The 16,873-nt window shown below is 40.2% G+C and overlaps 2 protein-coding genes across 2 annotated transcripts; both read left to right on the top strand.

The window, feature by feature from the left end:
* Positions 1-1,599: 1,599 nt before the first annotated feature.
* Positions 1,600-4,524, top strand: nrn1lb (neuritin 1-like b; the record flags this gene model as incomplete). Its single annotated transcript, XM_084574979.1, has 3 exons — positions 1,600-1,654; positions 3,075-3,222; positions 4,129-4,524. The coding sequence occupies 3 exons, from the start codon at positions 1,600-1,602 to the stop codon at positions 4,430-4,432; spliced, it is 507 nt and encodes a 168-aa protein (XP_084431105.1). The 3' UTR covers positions 4,433-4,524.
* Positions 4,525-8,330: 3,806 nt separating this feature from the next.
* slc38a8b (solute carrier family 38 member 8b) lies at positions 8,331-16,100 on the top strand. Its single transcript, XM_084575078.1, has 10 exons — positions 8,331-8,931; positions 9,572-9,770; positions 11,048-11,204; positions 11,281-11,385; positions 11,471-11,528; positions 12,848-12,962; positions 13,047-13,194; positions 13,275-13,477; positions 13,998-14,049; positions 14,453-16,100. Exons 1-10 carry the CDS (start codon positions 8,743-8,745, stop codon positions 14,553-14,555), a joined length of 1,329 nt encoding a protein of 442 aa, XP_084431204.1. The 5' UTR covers positions 8,331-8,742; the 3' UTR covers positions 14,556-16,100.
* The last annotated feature ends 773 nt before the right edge of the window (positions 16,101-16,873 follow it).

Raw genomic sequence — 16,873 nt, 5'->3', positions numbered from 1 at the left:
CTGTGCTGCCATCCGGGGAAATGTCAGAAGAATCATCACACAACGAACAGGAAGTCTTAACGAAGGAAAGGTGTGAAGAGATCAGAAGAGCACTGTAACTGTTAATGAGTCAGTTTTGACTTTGAACTGCTTGTGCAGTGAAACCGAGTGAGCAGGCATAAAGAGCTTTTAGTCAACGAGTGGAGGGTGTGCTTTGGTTTACACTTTAAAAAATTGTGTACTGTGACTAAAATTAATCTTAATTTGAACAAAATGTCCAAACTATGGAAAAAGAAGAAGAAAATAGAGTATCTATGACTTGGACCCAAGAAAACATTATTTTTTTTTACTGTATATAGCACTTCCTCAAGGCTTTGTACACAGTATAAAGTATATTAAAACATCTGTCCTTGGACCTCAGTTCACATAATGCAATAACAATTTATCTTTAACTGGGAAAAATAGAAATCCTGAAAGCCCGGAAAATTTGTGGAAAAAAAACAACAGAAGCCCCACCCCACATCTAGCTTGATCTCTGTTGAGCATCTACAATGTGACAATGCAAAAAAAAAAGTCATCAGGCATGTTGAGCTAATACAGATGTTTTCAGGAAGACTCACATTTGGAATTGCCAAAGTAGCTTCCATGATGTATTGATTCTGGGCAGTGGCCTCAGACACAAACAGATTATTCTACAGATAATGGTTGTTTTAAGCTGCAGATTAACAATGGGTTACCATTCCTCCTGTGTCAGTATACAGATGTGAACCAGGACTTATACTAATGCACGGAGCGTGAGCCATCTGGGGGGCGTAGCAGGGGATTTGGAGAGGGAGAGGGAGATGGAGAGGGAGAGGAGGGGAGCGTAAAATAGACGCTCAAGATAGAAGGGCTGGGAATAAGGTGGATGGTTTACAATCACCTATTTTAAACTGTTTAACACATCACAGCACTCTTCACCGGCCCCCAGTGACCCACATAGCTGCACAGGAATTCTCACAGGGCTGCTGCTATTCTCAGAAACTGCTCTGCTCCCAGGTGAGCTGGGGTCTCTTATCCTCACTGGGACGTCATCCATCTGTCCAGATAAAATGAAATCCTCACACTTGTTTCATGTTTCCTTCCACTATCATGTTAGAAACTCAGTGTTCAGTAGTAATGATAAGCTTGGGCTCCAGGCAGGGTTGTAACAAGTGTGCTTAGAGTACATTCACCATTATATGATTTTTATTTGTGTCTCAAATAAATGTTCTAAATACCAAAGACCGGAAATGAGAACTCTCTAATCCAGTGAGCTATGTTGTGATGCAGTCATTGGTCTGCTGCCTCCAAGCTCTCTACGGCTCGCCTCCCCAGTGCTCACACACACGCGCACACAATCACACACACACACGTACACAACATCCTCTTACTCTCTGTGATGCATCGGCCCCTTTCACTGTTAATCCAGCTGGGTTGTGCCTGTGTGCATTGCTGTACTTTTGCAATCTGATGAATTCCCAACGGATGGCAGGAAACATCCCATTTTAAAGCAGCAACTTTACATTCTTCATATCTATAGCCAGTGGGAGCTTGTTCAGTGGTGGCACTCAGCTCCACGGGACTCTGCTGGGCTGAACAATGAAGTCCCATCCAGGCGCTGCGACCGTGCTGCTGTCCATCGCTCTCTGCCTCAGTAAGGATATTTCTTTGCTCTCCACTTGCACTTTGGGGGCGTGTTGCATGTGTTGGAGTTAATTTAGGTCCTCAGAAAGTAATGTTTAATGCTCTTGCATGTTCCGTTTTTCCTGGGGTATCTGCACATATGTTTTTTCTTCAAATTGGATTCAAGTAAAAACTCATGTTGGTTGATCAGTGAAACTTTAGTTTTGTTAGAGAAGGTGAAAAGTAGAGTATATGCTCGATTCAGCTTATTCTGAAACTGAAGTGGTTTTACAGATGCACTTACCCTAATGAAATGCTCCCTTCATGCGCTGTGTCTCTCTCACTCTCTCGTGTGTATGTGTGTGTGCATAGAGGTTGACGTACACTGTGCATTTGCATGTGAAATCAGTTATTTATTTGTTTCAGATGAGATAAAAACATAGCTCCAAAATAAACAAAATCATAATTGCAAGTATCGCTATAGTTTCAACAGTTGCTAACTTGCACAGGTTGCCCTGAGGTTTTGCTGTTTGGTTTTGTTGAAGAAGTTGGTGTATTAGATTGAAGGAGTTGCAGTAGATGTTATGGTTGGTGTAGAAGCTGTAGTTGGTTCAGTTGCAGAAGTTGTCATTAGTTGCAGGTGTTGCTGCAGTTGAGGTGGTTTCAGGTGTAGCCCAAGTTCAGAGGTGATCCTTGGCTTATTTGCAGAAGTTGGTGAATTTAGCTGCAGGTGTAGCTGCTGAGGTTGCCCATCATCATCAGGTTTTCTGATTAGGTGTAGTTTCAGCATTTAGTTTAGTTTCAGAACGTCTTCTGAATCTCTTCTTAAAACATACTCTTATCAGAGTGCCTTTTTAGATATCACTTTAATCGATGTGCTTTTAATGCTCATTGCTGGTGTTCTGTGTTGATGATCTGCTTGTTTTGTTACTCATGTAAAGCACATTGCATTTAGATTTTAAAACACTACAAAGGTTATTATTATCATTTCATAAATGCAGATTTTAAAATAGTATGCTTCACACCTTCAACATTTAGAGGGGAGCAAATAAGGATACTGGATCAAAAACCAAACTGAGGCTAGAAGTCAGGGTTATATCAGGTGCTGACAAGGGGAGGCATCCAAGGACAACAACAAACTGGAGGCGTTCTCAGAGTTAATCTATAAATCTACTTTCGCCAAACCTTTCAAACTTTGTGCATCAGCTTTTCAAGAACATTTCAGAGAAAAGGCAAAATAGTGTCAGGGGGTCGTGCTGTGTTGGAGCTGATTGATACACTCAAATGTTTGGCTTTGAGGATTTATAATCCCTCCAGATATATTCAACACAACATATTTCTGTAATTATTTGTTGGTATTTACTTTTTTATTCCTCTGCTTTACTCTCTATAAACATACTGATCTGTTTGTGTCAAAACATATTTGTCTCTTGTCTCTTCCTCTCCACCAGGTTTGGTCCCTGTGTGTTTCGGAGCTGCCATCCCTATTTCATGTGGTTCCATCTACAAGAGTTTTGCTCAGTGTCTACTCACACTTGGGGATAGTTTGGTGGAAACGCAAAAAGACCAGAGTACACAGGACATCGATGCAATCTGCAGGTGAGTGTGTACCTGCTTGTTACTGTGGTGGATGTTCAGTCACGCCTCGATAGAAGTTGTTTCACACTATGAAATCCTCAAAATTACTCTTATCAGTTTTTCCCTTGAGATGTTGATCTAAAGACAATTGGTCAGTAGGCCCACCACTTTGGTTCATACTGAAATATTTCAACTGTTGGATGAAATGACATGAAATTATGTAGAGACAACCATAATCCCCTGATGGTGAATCTCACATGAGACTGATTTTTGGCTTTTAGAGAAATGTATTGACAGATGTTAGTTGGATTTCTATAAACTTATTTGATACAATGAAAAAAGATACAGACATGTCCATTAATAAAGATAATGACTTAATGCCTGTAAAACTAATCTCATTCCTATCAGACTCAGCAGTACTTTGTCTTTAGTGCTAATTGGTGAATCGTAGCATGAACCGACAAAGCCGGTGAACGTGTGAACTATCAACATCAACATCATTTCCAGATGCATGAAGCTGTTTTCTGAGAAAACTGCATGATGCAATGAATGGTGCTCTGCTTTGGTTGTGGCTGTGGCATGTTTACTCTGGGACACGTTCCTATAAAATTGTATTATCACCAGTCACCACAAGTGTTGCCAAACAAGGATTAAAAAGATAAACTGGCTTGAACACATTGTTTTCACTGCCCTCTCTTAAGTCTTTCTGTTAGATGTAATCAGATTGGTGCTCTGTCACACTTTCTACTACACAGGGTCATGCATTACACATGCACAACACTGCAGCAGCAGGAAAACTTAAACCACTGGTATTCAGGAGAACAATTTACAGCTTCATAGCTGTATAACTGTGGGTTACTGTCTACACACTGTGCTGCAGTCGATACTTTTGACACTGACATCTCGTCCTGTCCTTGTTTCTTTAAGGTCCTGGAATGCGTTCCATGTTTGTGCCAACTCAGCTCTGGCCGGCTGTCCCGGAGAAGCAGCAGCAGTCTGGGAGTCTCTAAGACAAGAGTCCAGGAAGGCGCAGTTTTCTGGAAATCTCTACGACATGTGTGCCAGCCGCACAACTCTCCCACCCATCTCTGTGCCTGCGGCCCAGAGCCCTCCCACCTCTGACCAGACGAACCAGGAGACACTGAAAGGGCAAACAGACCAGCACAGCCCTACCCTCATCACACTGTTGTTCCCTGTATGCAGCATGCTGCTGTTTCTGCTCAGGAGTTAGTTAACCCACAAGAGTCCTTTAATGAGAGTGAAGACAACTGGTCAGAGTCCTGCTTCCCCTACTATCCAAACACATGAGGGTAAACACTCTGTACAGGTCAAGCTCACCATGATCATATATTGATCCTAAAATAAGGACTTCTGTTTCTGGATCAGTATGAAATGTTTGGCTCATGGACATGGCGACATTAATTTAATACTTACATCTTCAGATTCTTGTAAGCCTTGCTCTCAGAAAGAAGATGACAAAGAAGCTGGTGCAATTGAGACATGAGAATTTAGATCAAACTTAATGTTAGCTGTTCAACTGTCACTTCAATGGGTTGTGCAACAACTGCAATTGGTTGTGATTAAGTTCACATATTATTATAATGTCTAGGCTAAAGTGACAAACAGTCAAAGAAAGGGAACAAAACACCTCACTCACCGAGGTCTCTTAGCTGAATAAAAGACCTCAGTTAAAAGCAAATATTTGTTGAAAACACTGTTTTATTTTACCACTCCTGCAGGGCATCAGTAATGACGGTTGATTTTATAACAAAGGGGATTTTAAGGGATGTTGCAATGCCAGGTGTTCAGATCTGCTTGTGATCCAATCAGGTGTGATCCAGAGGAGAGTATTATCACTGAGTGCAGAACAGTGTTTCAGAGCAGTCACCCTGTTTGACTGGTTTAACAGCAGAAAATTAGATTTATGTGTAGGAGGACTCTGGTGTGTTGCCAGATTTATCAGTCTTTTCAGTTTGATCTGTCCACTGATCATGAGGTAGACACAACCAAGAGCACACACATCTCAATGAAGAACAAAATAAATATTTGCCAGAAGTATAGAATTATGAAAAATAGCAGAAAGAGGAATTGTCCCAAGTATTACCCAAGTTTCATCCTTGTAAATGAGAAGTTGCTGTAATTTGTTTTAATGTTGTACAACTAAACTAAGTCTGTCATGACACTGCTTTTATATTCACTGGTTTTCTCATTACCAGTGTGTATTGTTTTGTAATTCTGCACTATTCTATGTTTTTTCAGAGTTTCAGAGTGCCACTTTGTTTCCGATTTTTGGCCCACCTCATGGTTTAAATAAAAGATATCTTGACATATGCAATGCAGCGTTATTCTGCGTCACTGCCACTGTTACTTTTCTTGAAATCATGTGTTTTTGTGACAGATTTGTGTGTGTGTGTAATCTTAATACTCTTAAGCTGTTTCATAACAGCAGAATCATGAGTAGATTAATCTCATCTGTTTTTATTCATCCCCAGTGTAGCAGGTTGCACCTCAAAACCCTTGAAAACAGTCTTAGAGCATGCAGGAGAAATGCTTAAAAAGGAGGATGGCCGGTTGTGCGACGTGTTGCCATGTCAGCACTGTCATGTAGTCAGACTGAAACGTGATGTGAGCATGTGTGACAACAGCGGGTCAGAGGTGGAAACTTCATTAATGCAGCATGCTGAATTTCTTGCAGCGGTCACTAAAATGTCACATGGATTTCTTGCGTTATATCTTCCTTCTGCTTAAAGATTCATCTGTTACACTGATCTGTTACCTTGTCACCTAAAGTTCTCTTTCATAGTTTTACATGTATACAGCTGATCCCAGTTGTGTTTTTCAGGATGACGGCGATTTGAGTTTTTATTTAAAATCCATGAGACTACATGGAAAAACTATCTGGCCTTGCCTTCCTATAAAAGCCAGATTATAGCTCTGATTTGGAAATGATGACCGACATTTATTAGGGCAGTCGGCCTGCACAAAACATGGCAGGTCACCATGGACCGAGATGCAAAGCTGTTGTGCCTGACAGGACAGTACTCAGAAATGTTGCAATGAAACTGACATGGGTTCATTTTTACATGTTGATTTTGAAAACATGAGAAAGAGTGCTGCTCGTGTAAAAGTCCAAAACAGGCAGAAGAGAAAGTGTTTTTCTGATAAATTGAGACTCGGTAAGTAAATAATGAAGATGAATAAATAATTATCATTATCTGAATCATTTTGTTTTCATCAATACAAATTAAACAAATTTGCAGTCACATGTGCTGCATTTCACTGGAAAAAAATCTAAAACATCATCACAGACTCTTAATAAGACCTGGAGCCCTCACTTTTTGAAAAAAGAGTTAGTTGTATTTTAAAATTTTAACATTTGAATATTAAAATCTGAAGACACAACAAGAGTTTGTTTTTTTTCATTGACATATAGAATAGCATGGATGAGATTTTGAGCACGGCTTTTGAGCAAGGCTCTCTGCTCTTGGCAGATGGCGTGTACAATAAAACATGGCAGGGATTATAAATTCCATGCATAGTAGATTGTTCTGTTCAATCCATATGGCCAGGCTTTTATTGTACCAGAACATAAATGCTTCAGCCATGTAAGCTGTACTGCACACCATCTCCTCATGCTCATGTACAATTATGTAAATACATTAAATAGATATGAATTAAATAGAATGAGGAATAAACAATACTCTGAGTCAATCATACTGTTGACATACTCTAATATTTCGTTGGACCGCCATTAGCTTTGATAACTGCATGCATTCGCTGTCGCATTGTTTTGATAAGCTGTCACAAGATTTATTTCCATCTAGTGTTGCATTCATTTTGATGATGGGAGAGTCTGACCACTGCACAAAGCCTTCTCCAGCACATCCCAAAGATTCTCAGTGGGGTTAAGGTCTGGACTCTGTGGGGGTCAATCCATGTGTGAAGATGATGTCTAATGCTCCCTGAACCACTCTTTTGCAATTTGAGCCCCATGAATCCTGTCATTGTCATCTTGGAATATGCCCGAGCCATCAGGAAAGAAGAAATCCATTGATGGAATAACCTGGTCATTCAGTATATTCAGGTAGTCAGCTGACCTCATTCTTTGGACACATAATGTTGCTGAACCTAGACCTGAGCAACTGTAGCAACCCCAGATCATAGCACTGCCCCCACAGGCTTGTATAGCCACTAGGTATGATGGGTGCATCACTTCATCTGCCTCTCTTCTTACCCTGATGCCCCCATCACTCTGGAACAGGGTAAATCTGGACTCATCAGACCACATGACCTTCTTCCATTGCTACACTATTAAATATAGCCCTGAGTTCTAATGTTGTTTTTCTTCGATTTGATTTCACCAAGCTTTTAAGAGATCGCTGATCAATCAGGATTTTTTACGACCACATTTCTTCCTTGAAGACGATGGTTCCCCACTATCCTTCCAGTTTTTAATAAGTGTAGGATTCGTGGGATTAAATAAAAGTCTTATGTCTTATGTCTTATGTCTTATTCAACCTCTCTCGAAATTTTTCCAAAGTTGTTTGGTGTCTGTGTTAACCTATGTCCAATAACAACGGTTCAAGCGGCAACCTCAGGGTCTGGAAAATTAAGCCAACATGCAGGTGTCAATAATTGTATTTCCCCAAATTCCCACTCGAGTCTGGCTCATAAATCAAGTCAGCCCCTAAGGACGCTATCAATGAGCTTCCTGGTAAGATTATCTGAAAATAGCAAACGCATTTGTAAGCAATATCAATTATCTGCCAGTGTGAGTAGTTCTGATAAGGCTGCTAATCACACAGATTGTTCTCATCGACATCATGTAAAGGCAGTTTTTTTGTGAGTTCTGTCAGGGCTTGCACTAATGGGCTTTGTCATATAATGTAAGCTGTGTTTTTCAACACATTCCTGCAAACTGCAATGGGTCAGAAACGTCTCAGTGAATACTTTCCATTGAAAAGGTCAAAATCTGGTTTTACAATTCTCTTTTATTTAGGCTTTGTGCAAATGAATGTGAAATAATATTAACACATAGCAAACCTGTGATCTCGAACAAAGAAAAACTAAAAGAGCCTACGTGAATATTCATGGCCCTCACTAGAGCCCCTTTATTATTGCGGCCATGCTGTTTGCACATTTGCCCCTTTTATTTTCTCATCCATCCTGATTGTTTTCAAAAAATGTTTGATTATAGGAATTGTGGTAGTTTAAACATCTTCTATCTGCTAGATGTTCAGCAGCAGTGCATCTACATCTGAGACAGCCATAGGGAACAGGAGGATAGCAGACAGAGGCAAACACACTCACTTTAGTGTCAAATTTATCACCTCAGAGTGAAATGCTTAATAGTCAAAAAGTCCAATTAGACCACGTTAGTCGTGTGTGTGCTCGTGTGCGGGTCTATATATTGGCAAGGTTCACAACTCGCCAGGTTTAGTCCTTCTGAAGATACAGGGCGAGACAAACTGAGTAAGTGGAGAGTAAGTTAGTCGTTAGCTTCTTGCCCCAGTGTGGTTTGAGTCTGTGAGCTTCAGGATCATGGAGGAACTGGCCCGGGAGAGCATCAGCCTGTTGGCTCGGTCTGCGTCTCACGCTGATCCACCGCGGCTCGGCTCGTTTGGAGCAGTGTTCATCATGCTGAAGTCTGCGCTGGGAGCTGGACTGCTCAACTTCCCCTGGGCCTTTCAGAAAGCAGGGGGAGTGACCACTGCCATCAGCGTAGAGCTGGTGAGTTGGTTGTGTTGGTTGCCGAAAATGCTCTGTTGACCGCTTAATACAATCCAAGGAACATCATTTAACTATGATTTTGTTAGTTTTGTTGAGCTGCCAGAAAATGGGATGTGTTTGCAGTTGACCGTCCGTAAACTGTACTGTATGCACGTTATGGACTCACCATCCCTTTGTCTCCCCTCGGTGTGAAAGAGGCTCATATTTTTCACAGGAGAGCTCTAATGAAGCTTCCAGGACCTGAAATCTTTGCTGCACCTGACTGCTACAAAAATGTGTGTGTGTGTGTGTGTGTGTGTGTGTCTAATGGATGTACAGGCTTTCCAAGAACATTCCTCGAGGTCAGGGGTCAAAGCATGTGACATTGTCTCAATCACATGTTTTGCTCGTTCATATTGGAAAGATTTCACTTCGTTACATTCGTTACAGTTTTATTACAGACATTTCATATATTCCATGCTTTCCAGTAGTGTTGGTATGTTAAGCTGTAGCAGCAAACAGCTTTAGAAAGAATGTGAGCCAAACAATAAGTTGATAAAAAAATAAAAAATAATAATAATTCTCAACATTTCTGATAATCAATTGTTTTCTTTGTTTTTGGGCTAAAATATGAAAACTTAATTGGTCCCCACCCCTCCAGGTATCTCTGGTGTTCCTCATCAGCGGCCTGGTCATCCTCGGCTACGCGTCGTCAGTCAGCAGACAGAAGACGTATCAGGATGTGGTGAGAGAAGTGTGTGGACAAGCCGTGGGACAACTCTGCGAAGTCTGTTTCTGCTTCAACTTGTTCATGATAAGTGTTGCATTCCTGGTGGTGGTGCAGGACCAGCTGGAGAAACGTAAGTCAAACGCTTGTAATTACAGACTTCCTGTTTTTTATGCGTCTGTCTGTGAAAAACATTTCAACATCTGAGTGGTGATTTTCTTTCTTCCTATGACTGTTACATATCAGTGGTGGGTGGATCAGTAATAATAGCAATAGTCCTGATTTTGTATTTTATACAGATGTTAGTTGCATCAGTGCCAAAAAACATTTATCCATCTCGGTTTAGATTGTGTGTTTGGGAACTTAAACACTTTTAGTGAAAACATTCAGTGATCACCTTGTTTTTTTTCTTCTTTTTACTATTAAACACTACTGTGATTAAACATGTACTGTATGTGTTTGATTAGGTGACAGGGAAACGTTTTGCAACTCGCTCAGCGCTAGTCACATGGACATTTTTCTATTATTTTCTTTTAAATTTAAAAAGTATATGTATAGGTAACTTTGATTAGCAACCTCCAAAATTAATTAACCAATTATTACTAAGCCATACAAAGTCAAAAGCACTTATAAAAATTCATAGCAAAGTGATTAACAGCTGTTCATACAATATGTGTATGAAGAAGTGGTGGCCTGCCTTATTTTTGAGGCCCCCAGAACACATGCTTTATGCTTTATGTCCCTGTATTCTTGCCCAGCAAAGAAGAATAATGGCAAATATAATACATTTTAGCATAGTCTATTAATGCACGCACATAAATTGATATACTGTACACTGAATAGAACACAAACAATTAACAAAATACAAACATCTGCTTCACTGGGTCTTGCACCAGGCTCTCATCACCATCCTTGTTATTTTATTCATGATGTTCAAGCACACTCTGGTTTCTACAGATGTTTTCATGTTATCAAGGTAACAGACTGTGTCAGTGATCAATTTAGCAGCCATTTTCCATATAAAAAGAAAACTAATCTCTTTCAAAAACCACAAATCATCCGCACTTTAATTTTCATCCCAGCTAGTATTAGGCTAAACATGTGACTAGGAGCATTTCATTTTCCCCTGTGTGTTATGTCCATCTGAAACCTTCCAAATCCCTTTAATGTTTTTGCTCTGTTCCAATTTTAAACAGATCATTTGATTGGATTTACAAACGCACACAAAAAAACGCACAGTTTTGCACAGAGGACAGGGCAGATGGAGCGGTTAGTGAGACGTCTTCAAGGACAAGAAGCTTAAGACACAGTCCCAGGAATGCACATTATTCTTTATGCTCATCCACAGACATCAAAACATTTGTCTTGCTATGAATAATGATACATGTAAATGATTCTTTTCTTCTCCAGTGTGCATTTCTTTATATGAGACAGTGACGGGGTCCAGTGAGGGAGAAATCCCATATCACTGGTACACCGACCAGCGATTTGCCCTCTTCATCATGTGCCTTGTCATCATCCTACCACTGTCCATCCCAAAAGAGATTGGTATCCAGAAATACACAAGGTACACGAACAAGCTCATGGTCTGAATGGCATGCCCCTGATTGTAAATGTGAGTTAACGGTTTCTCTTCGTGTCAGTGTGTTGGGGACACTCGCTGCTACATATCTGTGTGTGGCTGTGATCGTCAAATACTACCTGATGGACAGCCACCTGGTCATAATAACTCCAGAGCACAGCCAAGGGTCAGTTACTTGGTTTTAAAATGGATTTGTGTGTATTTATATTTTTTGTATCATATGCATCAGTAAATGTGTGTGTGTCTTTCAGTGTGAGTTCATGGGCATCGATGTTCAGTGTCGTACCAACAATTTGCTTTGGCTTCCAGGTAGGTAATACACCATACTACCAGTTCAAGGGATTTTACAACAGTGCTTTTGTCAGTTTGCTCCCGTCGGGTTATGGTTCTCTTAATAATAAAAGAGCAGAGCCCCACCACATGAAATATTATCACTGAAGTCAGAAACAAGTAGATTGAAATTACACTGATAGAATGAATTTTTACCTCATTGTCATGTTCTATAACAACATTTCCTATCACTGATATTTTAATCTTAATTTTGAGTATTTAAAAAGTTGCACATTTAGGGCATTGTGCAAATTATTATCTACTGCTATAAAAAAGGAAATATAAAAATAATAAAATAGTTTTTATGGGCACTGATCATTTTCAAAGTCCACATTTTCCTCAAGCTTTTAAATACGTCTCTGGTGAAAACAGTAGAGGTTAACCAAGGGTACCTCAGTTAGTGAATATGAACAATAAGGTGAAAAAAATGACATCCCACTGATTTGTTTTTGGTCAATTATGCAAAATTATGTAAAATGTGTTTACACTTTTGATGTACTTACTTTTTTGCAAAAGAATTGGACATCTTACCATAGAGTATCATAGAGATCCAGATGCTTGCTTGCCCAACAATATCATCAGAGCTAATGATTTCCAAATCTAAAACTTAATACATTAGCTTACAGAGAGGTGCAATGATTGATGGTGTGGTGATTTCTGTATCTCTAAATGTACTAATTTTAGTAAAAATGAAGAAATGACGGGCGGCACAGTGGCGAGATGCCTCACAGCGAGAAGGTCACCGGTTGGAATCCATGGGCCGGCTGGCCTTTCTGTGTGGAGTTTGCATGTTCTCCCTGTGTCTGCGTGGGTTCTCTCCGGGTACTCCGGCTTCCTCCCACCGTCCAAAGACATGCTCATTAGGTTAATTGGTGATTCTAAATTGGCCGTAGGTGTGCGTGTGAGTGTGAATGGTTGTCTGTCTCTGTGTTAGCCCTGCGATGGACTGGTGACCTGTCCAGGGTGTACCCCTGCCTCTCGCCCGATGACAGCTGGGATAGGCTCCAGCAGACCCGCGTGACCCTTAACAGGACTAAAAAGGTATAGAAGATGAATGAATGAATGAATGAAGAAATGACACTAGGTAATTTCAGCAAAACCAATTTATGCAGCATAGTCAAAGCCAATCATTGCAGATAACCTCCACTCTGCTCACTTGTACTCTTTATTTAAGGTATACTAGGTGAAGCTCACTGTCCAACATACTCATGAAAAGGCATTTCAAAACTGGTCCAACTCAGGAAAAATAGAAAATAACCAAATTATTCATTAATCTGTGTGTCTGTGTCTGTGTGCAGTGCCATGAAGCCTGTATAGCAATCTATAGCAGCATGGAGAACCAGAAGCTCTCCCACTGGGTGATCATCTCGGTGGTATCCATGTTTTTCTGTTTGCTCATCTACACTCTAACCGGTGAGTTCTCCTCTGAAACATCAGTCCCTGTGCACCATGTTCCTCCTGAAAGCTGCTAGCCACAACTGCTCTCTTCTTCACCAGGTGTGTATGGCTTCATGACGTTTGGACGAGCTGTTGCCTCAGATATCTTGATGTCATATCCAGGAAATGATGTGGTCATGATCATTTCCAGACTACTCTTTGGAATATCAATCATCACCATTTACCCTATCATCCTTCTTCTGGGCAGGTCAGCGACACCACAGTGGAGTAGTTTTATATTGTGTGATTTTATGTGTCTACCTTGTTGTGTCGGTGTGTGTGGAACAGATCTGTCATCCTGAACCTGATGTTACGAGTTCAAAGGCGCCGCCGGGGAATCGTCACTCATTCGTTTGAGAGCCGCTGCAGGGTCGTTCTAACTGTGGTCTGGATCAGCTTCACTCTTATCATTGCCATGTTCGTCCCTGACATGGGAGAGGTCATCAGCGTCATTGGAGGAATCAGCGCCTTCTTCATCTTTATCTTTCCTGGTATGAACTAAGTCAACCTAAATATCAGTGTCAATTCACTTGAAACATCATCATATTTGAAGGGGAGATTGTAAGGCCATGATTAATACAGGAAACCTCCAGGTCTAGACACTTGTGGTGCTGATGACAGGAAGAAGAGAATCAGGAGATACAGTATGGGTCAAAGATAGTATTACTGAATTAATTTATGCATGATTTGCTTTGCTTTTTGTTCCTTTGTGCAGCATTTTGAACTGTCTCAACCAGCAGCATTCATTCACCTTCTGTAACCACTTGTCCTGTGAAGGGTCGCGGGGGGTGCTGGAGCCTATACCAGCAGCATTTTTAAATTAATAATTCTCCATCAATTCATTGATTTCCCATACGTGGGATCAATAAACATGTCTTATGTCTTACGATCTTTTCTGACATTTAACTGATTGACTAATCATTTCATATTTAAATTGGACTCACTTGAAGTAAAGCTGCTTTGTTCAGTGTTTCATTTACGGTTAGATTGGTGCTTTGATATGTGTTGCAGGTCTTTGTCTAGTGTTCACAATGCAAACTGAAAACGTCTCTCCAAGAGTCAGGTGAGCATGTTCTTAAAAGAAGTTCATCATGTCTGAATCAACACCTAGACAATGCAATTTTAATTATGAACAAAATATATTTCTTATTATTTCCAGTTGTAACCCAGAAAGTCACTTGGTCATCTTACAGCACGTTCAAATGTGACAGCTGTTTACAGGAAAACATGCAACTGAACATGTGAAGGCATTGAGAACACATCCTTCCCCCCTGAGCTTTCATTCACAGAGTGTATTCGAGCTGTTGTCGCATAACTGGAGGATTTCTAGAGAAAGCAAATACTGATTACTGATTATGAATTGCTGTTTTGCAGAAGATCCATCTAAGTTTATTGTTGTTGTTGCTGTTGAACATACTCCGTACTCATCTTTCTCTTGAATGTACTTATTTTATTTCTCATTACAGTGCCACTTTAACAGTTTGGGGAGTGATAACAATCGTAGTCGGAGCCTTCATCTTCGGACAGAGCACAACCATCGCTGTGATCGAGATGTTCCAAAAATTCTGACTCTTCTGCCCCCATTATCACCACTACCTGCAGTAGCTGCTTCACTGTGACGTTAATCTCTTTTGCGCAACCTGGCGTTGCCTCTGCAAAGACGGTTTTAAGCTGTACATGTGATCTTTATTTGGAATTTTATTGGAAAATATATTTATGATGTCAGAATGTAATACAATTTTATGTGTGAGATGCATAAATACTGGATCTGAATGGACTGTGTGTTGACTGTTAAGTATTGTAAAAGATTGGCAGAATGCGTTGTGTTGATTGCTAAAGGTATTTTGTTGTTTAATAAGTTTTAAAAAAGATTGAACATAAACATTGGTTTTATTATTTTGTTTGATGCAACAATGGCAGTGTGTCTAAGTGTGCTTTTATACTTGCTAAGCACTACCAGAGGGCAGTATTGCACCATTTAGGAATTATTTATTTATCTCTGCGCTTTCCATTCACATACAGTATGTGAATTGCATATTGGCAATGCAGATATGGGAAAACTCATTCTTATCACTGTTATTCTGGTCCCACCAGTAAATTTAACATAATAAGTGAATTGTGCATGGAAATATTCCATTTGATACAAACAGATGGATTCATTGTCCTTGAAATGAATTTTTACATCTCTTCAGGTGAGGCAAGATTAAATATATCTTCTTTTAGGAGTGTGAATCTTATCTCTTCTCTGGATTCCTCAGTACTCAGTCATCCACATAACTTGAATCATAGCAGTGATATAAATCTGCAGCTTTCACTGAGCATAGACTGAGGGCTGAAGTATGGTGAATATAACTCTTTCCTATTTATTGACTTCAAGCTTAAAGCAGTTATGGCACACTGCCTGAGAGGGTGCACATGCTCACACATGTGTGTTAGTGCATGAGTGAGTAATGATTTACGGTAGATTACAGTCGGGTGCTGTAACTGTGCCTGGAGGGCTCTGCTCGAAAGTACACATATCATTCAAAAACAGACTATCAGTACTTTATCACTACCCATGGTAATGTCCTTAACCCTTAAACACTGGTACTCTCAGCAGTACTGGGAACCACCATCAACCATCATACAAGAACTTATGTTGTCTGTTCGTTTAAAGAGCTTCCGTTCAATTTTGACTTTAGAGCACATGCAGTTTCAGGCACAGCATGGCTCTGAGCTAAATGCTAATGTCATTATTGCTCATTTTGCGACGATGTTTACCACACAACATGTCAACCATGTGTTAACAGTGGCTAATTATCACTTAACACAAAGAACTGCTAAGGGGGATGGGCAAGGCATTAGCTTTCTATCTATGGGGTCATAAATCAAAGTTCTGGACGATTTCATTAATTCTGAGTTGAAGCAACAGATTTAAGTTAAAACATGTCAGCGTTTCATTAGAAAAGGAAAACTCAGAGGACAACCAAAATCAGTGGGACATTGATATAGAGTCTTTCTTGTCTTTTAGACCTTTTACAAAACAGCCACTTATTGGTTTGTAGGAACCAAAATATGTACACAGATGACCTTGTCTGTCCCTTGCAGAAGATTTTATTCTCAGGGTACAGGATCCAACTCTGACATATAAAACATCTAGATTGAAAATGCAGAGTAAAAGACTTATATCCCTCCTCCTCCTGGAGCGATGCGATTTTACTGACTGGTCAACACAACAATCACACACAGGATAATCTGATTAGTCTGATTCACTGCATCACTATAGAGGTTGGAAGGAAAAGACCTATTGACCTGAGCTACTCATCTGCATCAGGAAGGTCGTCAATGTCAACAGTGAGCCTGCCTCTGCTCTCTCCTTGGCTAACCTTGGAAGATAACAAATTTCTATTCTCTTTACATAAGGAATCTGCAGGTCAAGGTGATCTCCCTTTGTCTGTTACCATAGTTTGCATTATGTGATTACATGCATAATTTATATCGGACTAAATGAAAATGCTTTATTGAATACAAAAGTAGTGATCACAAAAACATTGGCTTACTTCAACAATATATTGTTTGGAGACCATGAATGTCTGTACAACATTGGGTGCTGGTGTCAGATGGCTGAGACATCTTCCTAGACATAAGGAAACATTTACCCGCTGGTGAAAGGAAATATCAATGTTTTAAAAAGGTCATATTGTCTGGATACAATGGGTTTCATGCATCCCATTGTTGATCTTTTTCAGTGTGGTCCAAAGTGGTCGACCAGTTGAGCGACTGTCAGACTGACATTGCCATCTCCGTGCAACGCCGGCAGCATGGCTAAAATCATCCATTATTCTGTGCATTAGATCATCCTTTCATTCTCCTCCGCCTCTGAAAGATAATTTCCAGCCCTCATTATC

The sequence above is a fragment of the Chelon labrosus genome, assembly GCF_963514085.1.
Source record: "Chelon labrosus genome assembly, chromosome: 3".
NCBI classification, from domain to species: domain Eukaryota; kingdom Metazoa; phylum Chordata; class Actinopteri; order Mugiliformes; family Mugilidae; genus Chelon; species Chelon labrosus.
Note: the sequence above shows the minus strand (reverse complement) of the source record. Positions and strands in the feature narration are given on the sequence as shown.

What these genes read in the sequence shown, in the direction of transcription:
- slc38a8b (XM_084575078.1), top strand. Translation starts at nt 8,743, where the DNA reads ATGGAGGAACTGGCCCGGGAGAGCATCAGCCTGTTGGCTCGGTCTGCG. An exon ending in GCAGGACCAGCTGGAGAAAC is followed by an intron (nt 9,771 to 11,047) that starts GTAAGTCAAACG and finishes TTTCTTCTCCAG; the next exon opens with TGTGCATTTCTTTATATGAG. An exon ending in AACGTCTCTCCAAGAGTCAG is followed by an intron (nt 14,050 to 14,452) that starts GTGAGCATGTTC and finishes TTCTCATTACAG; the next exon opens with TGCCACTTTAACAGTTTGGG.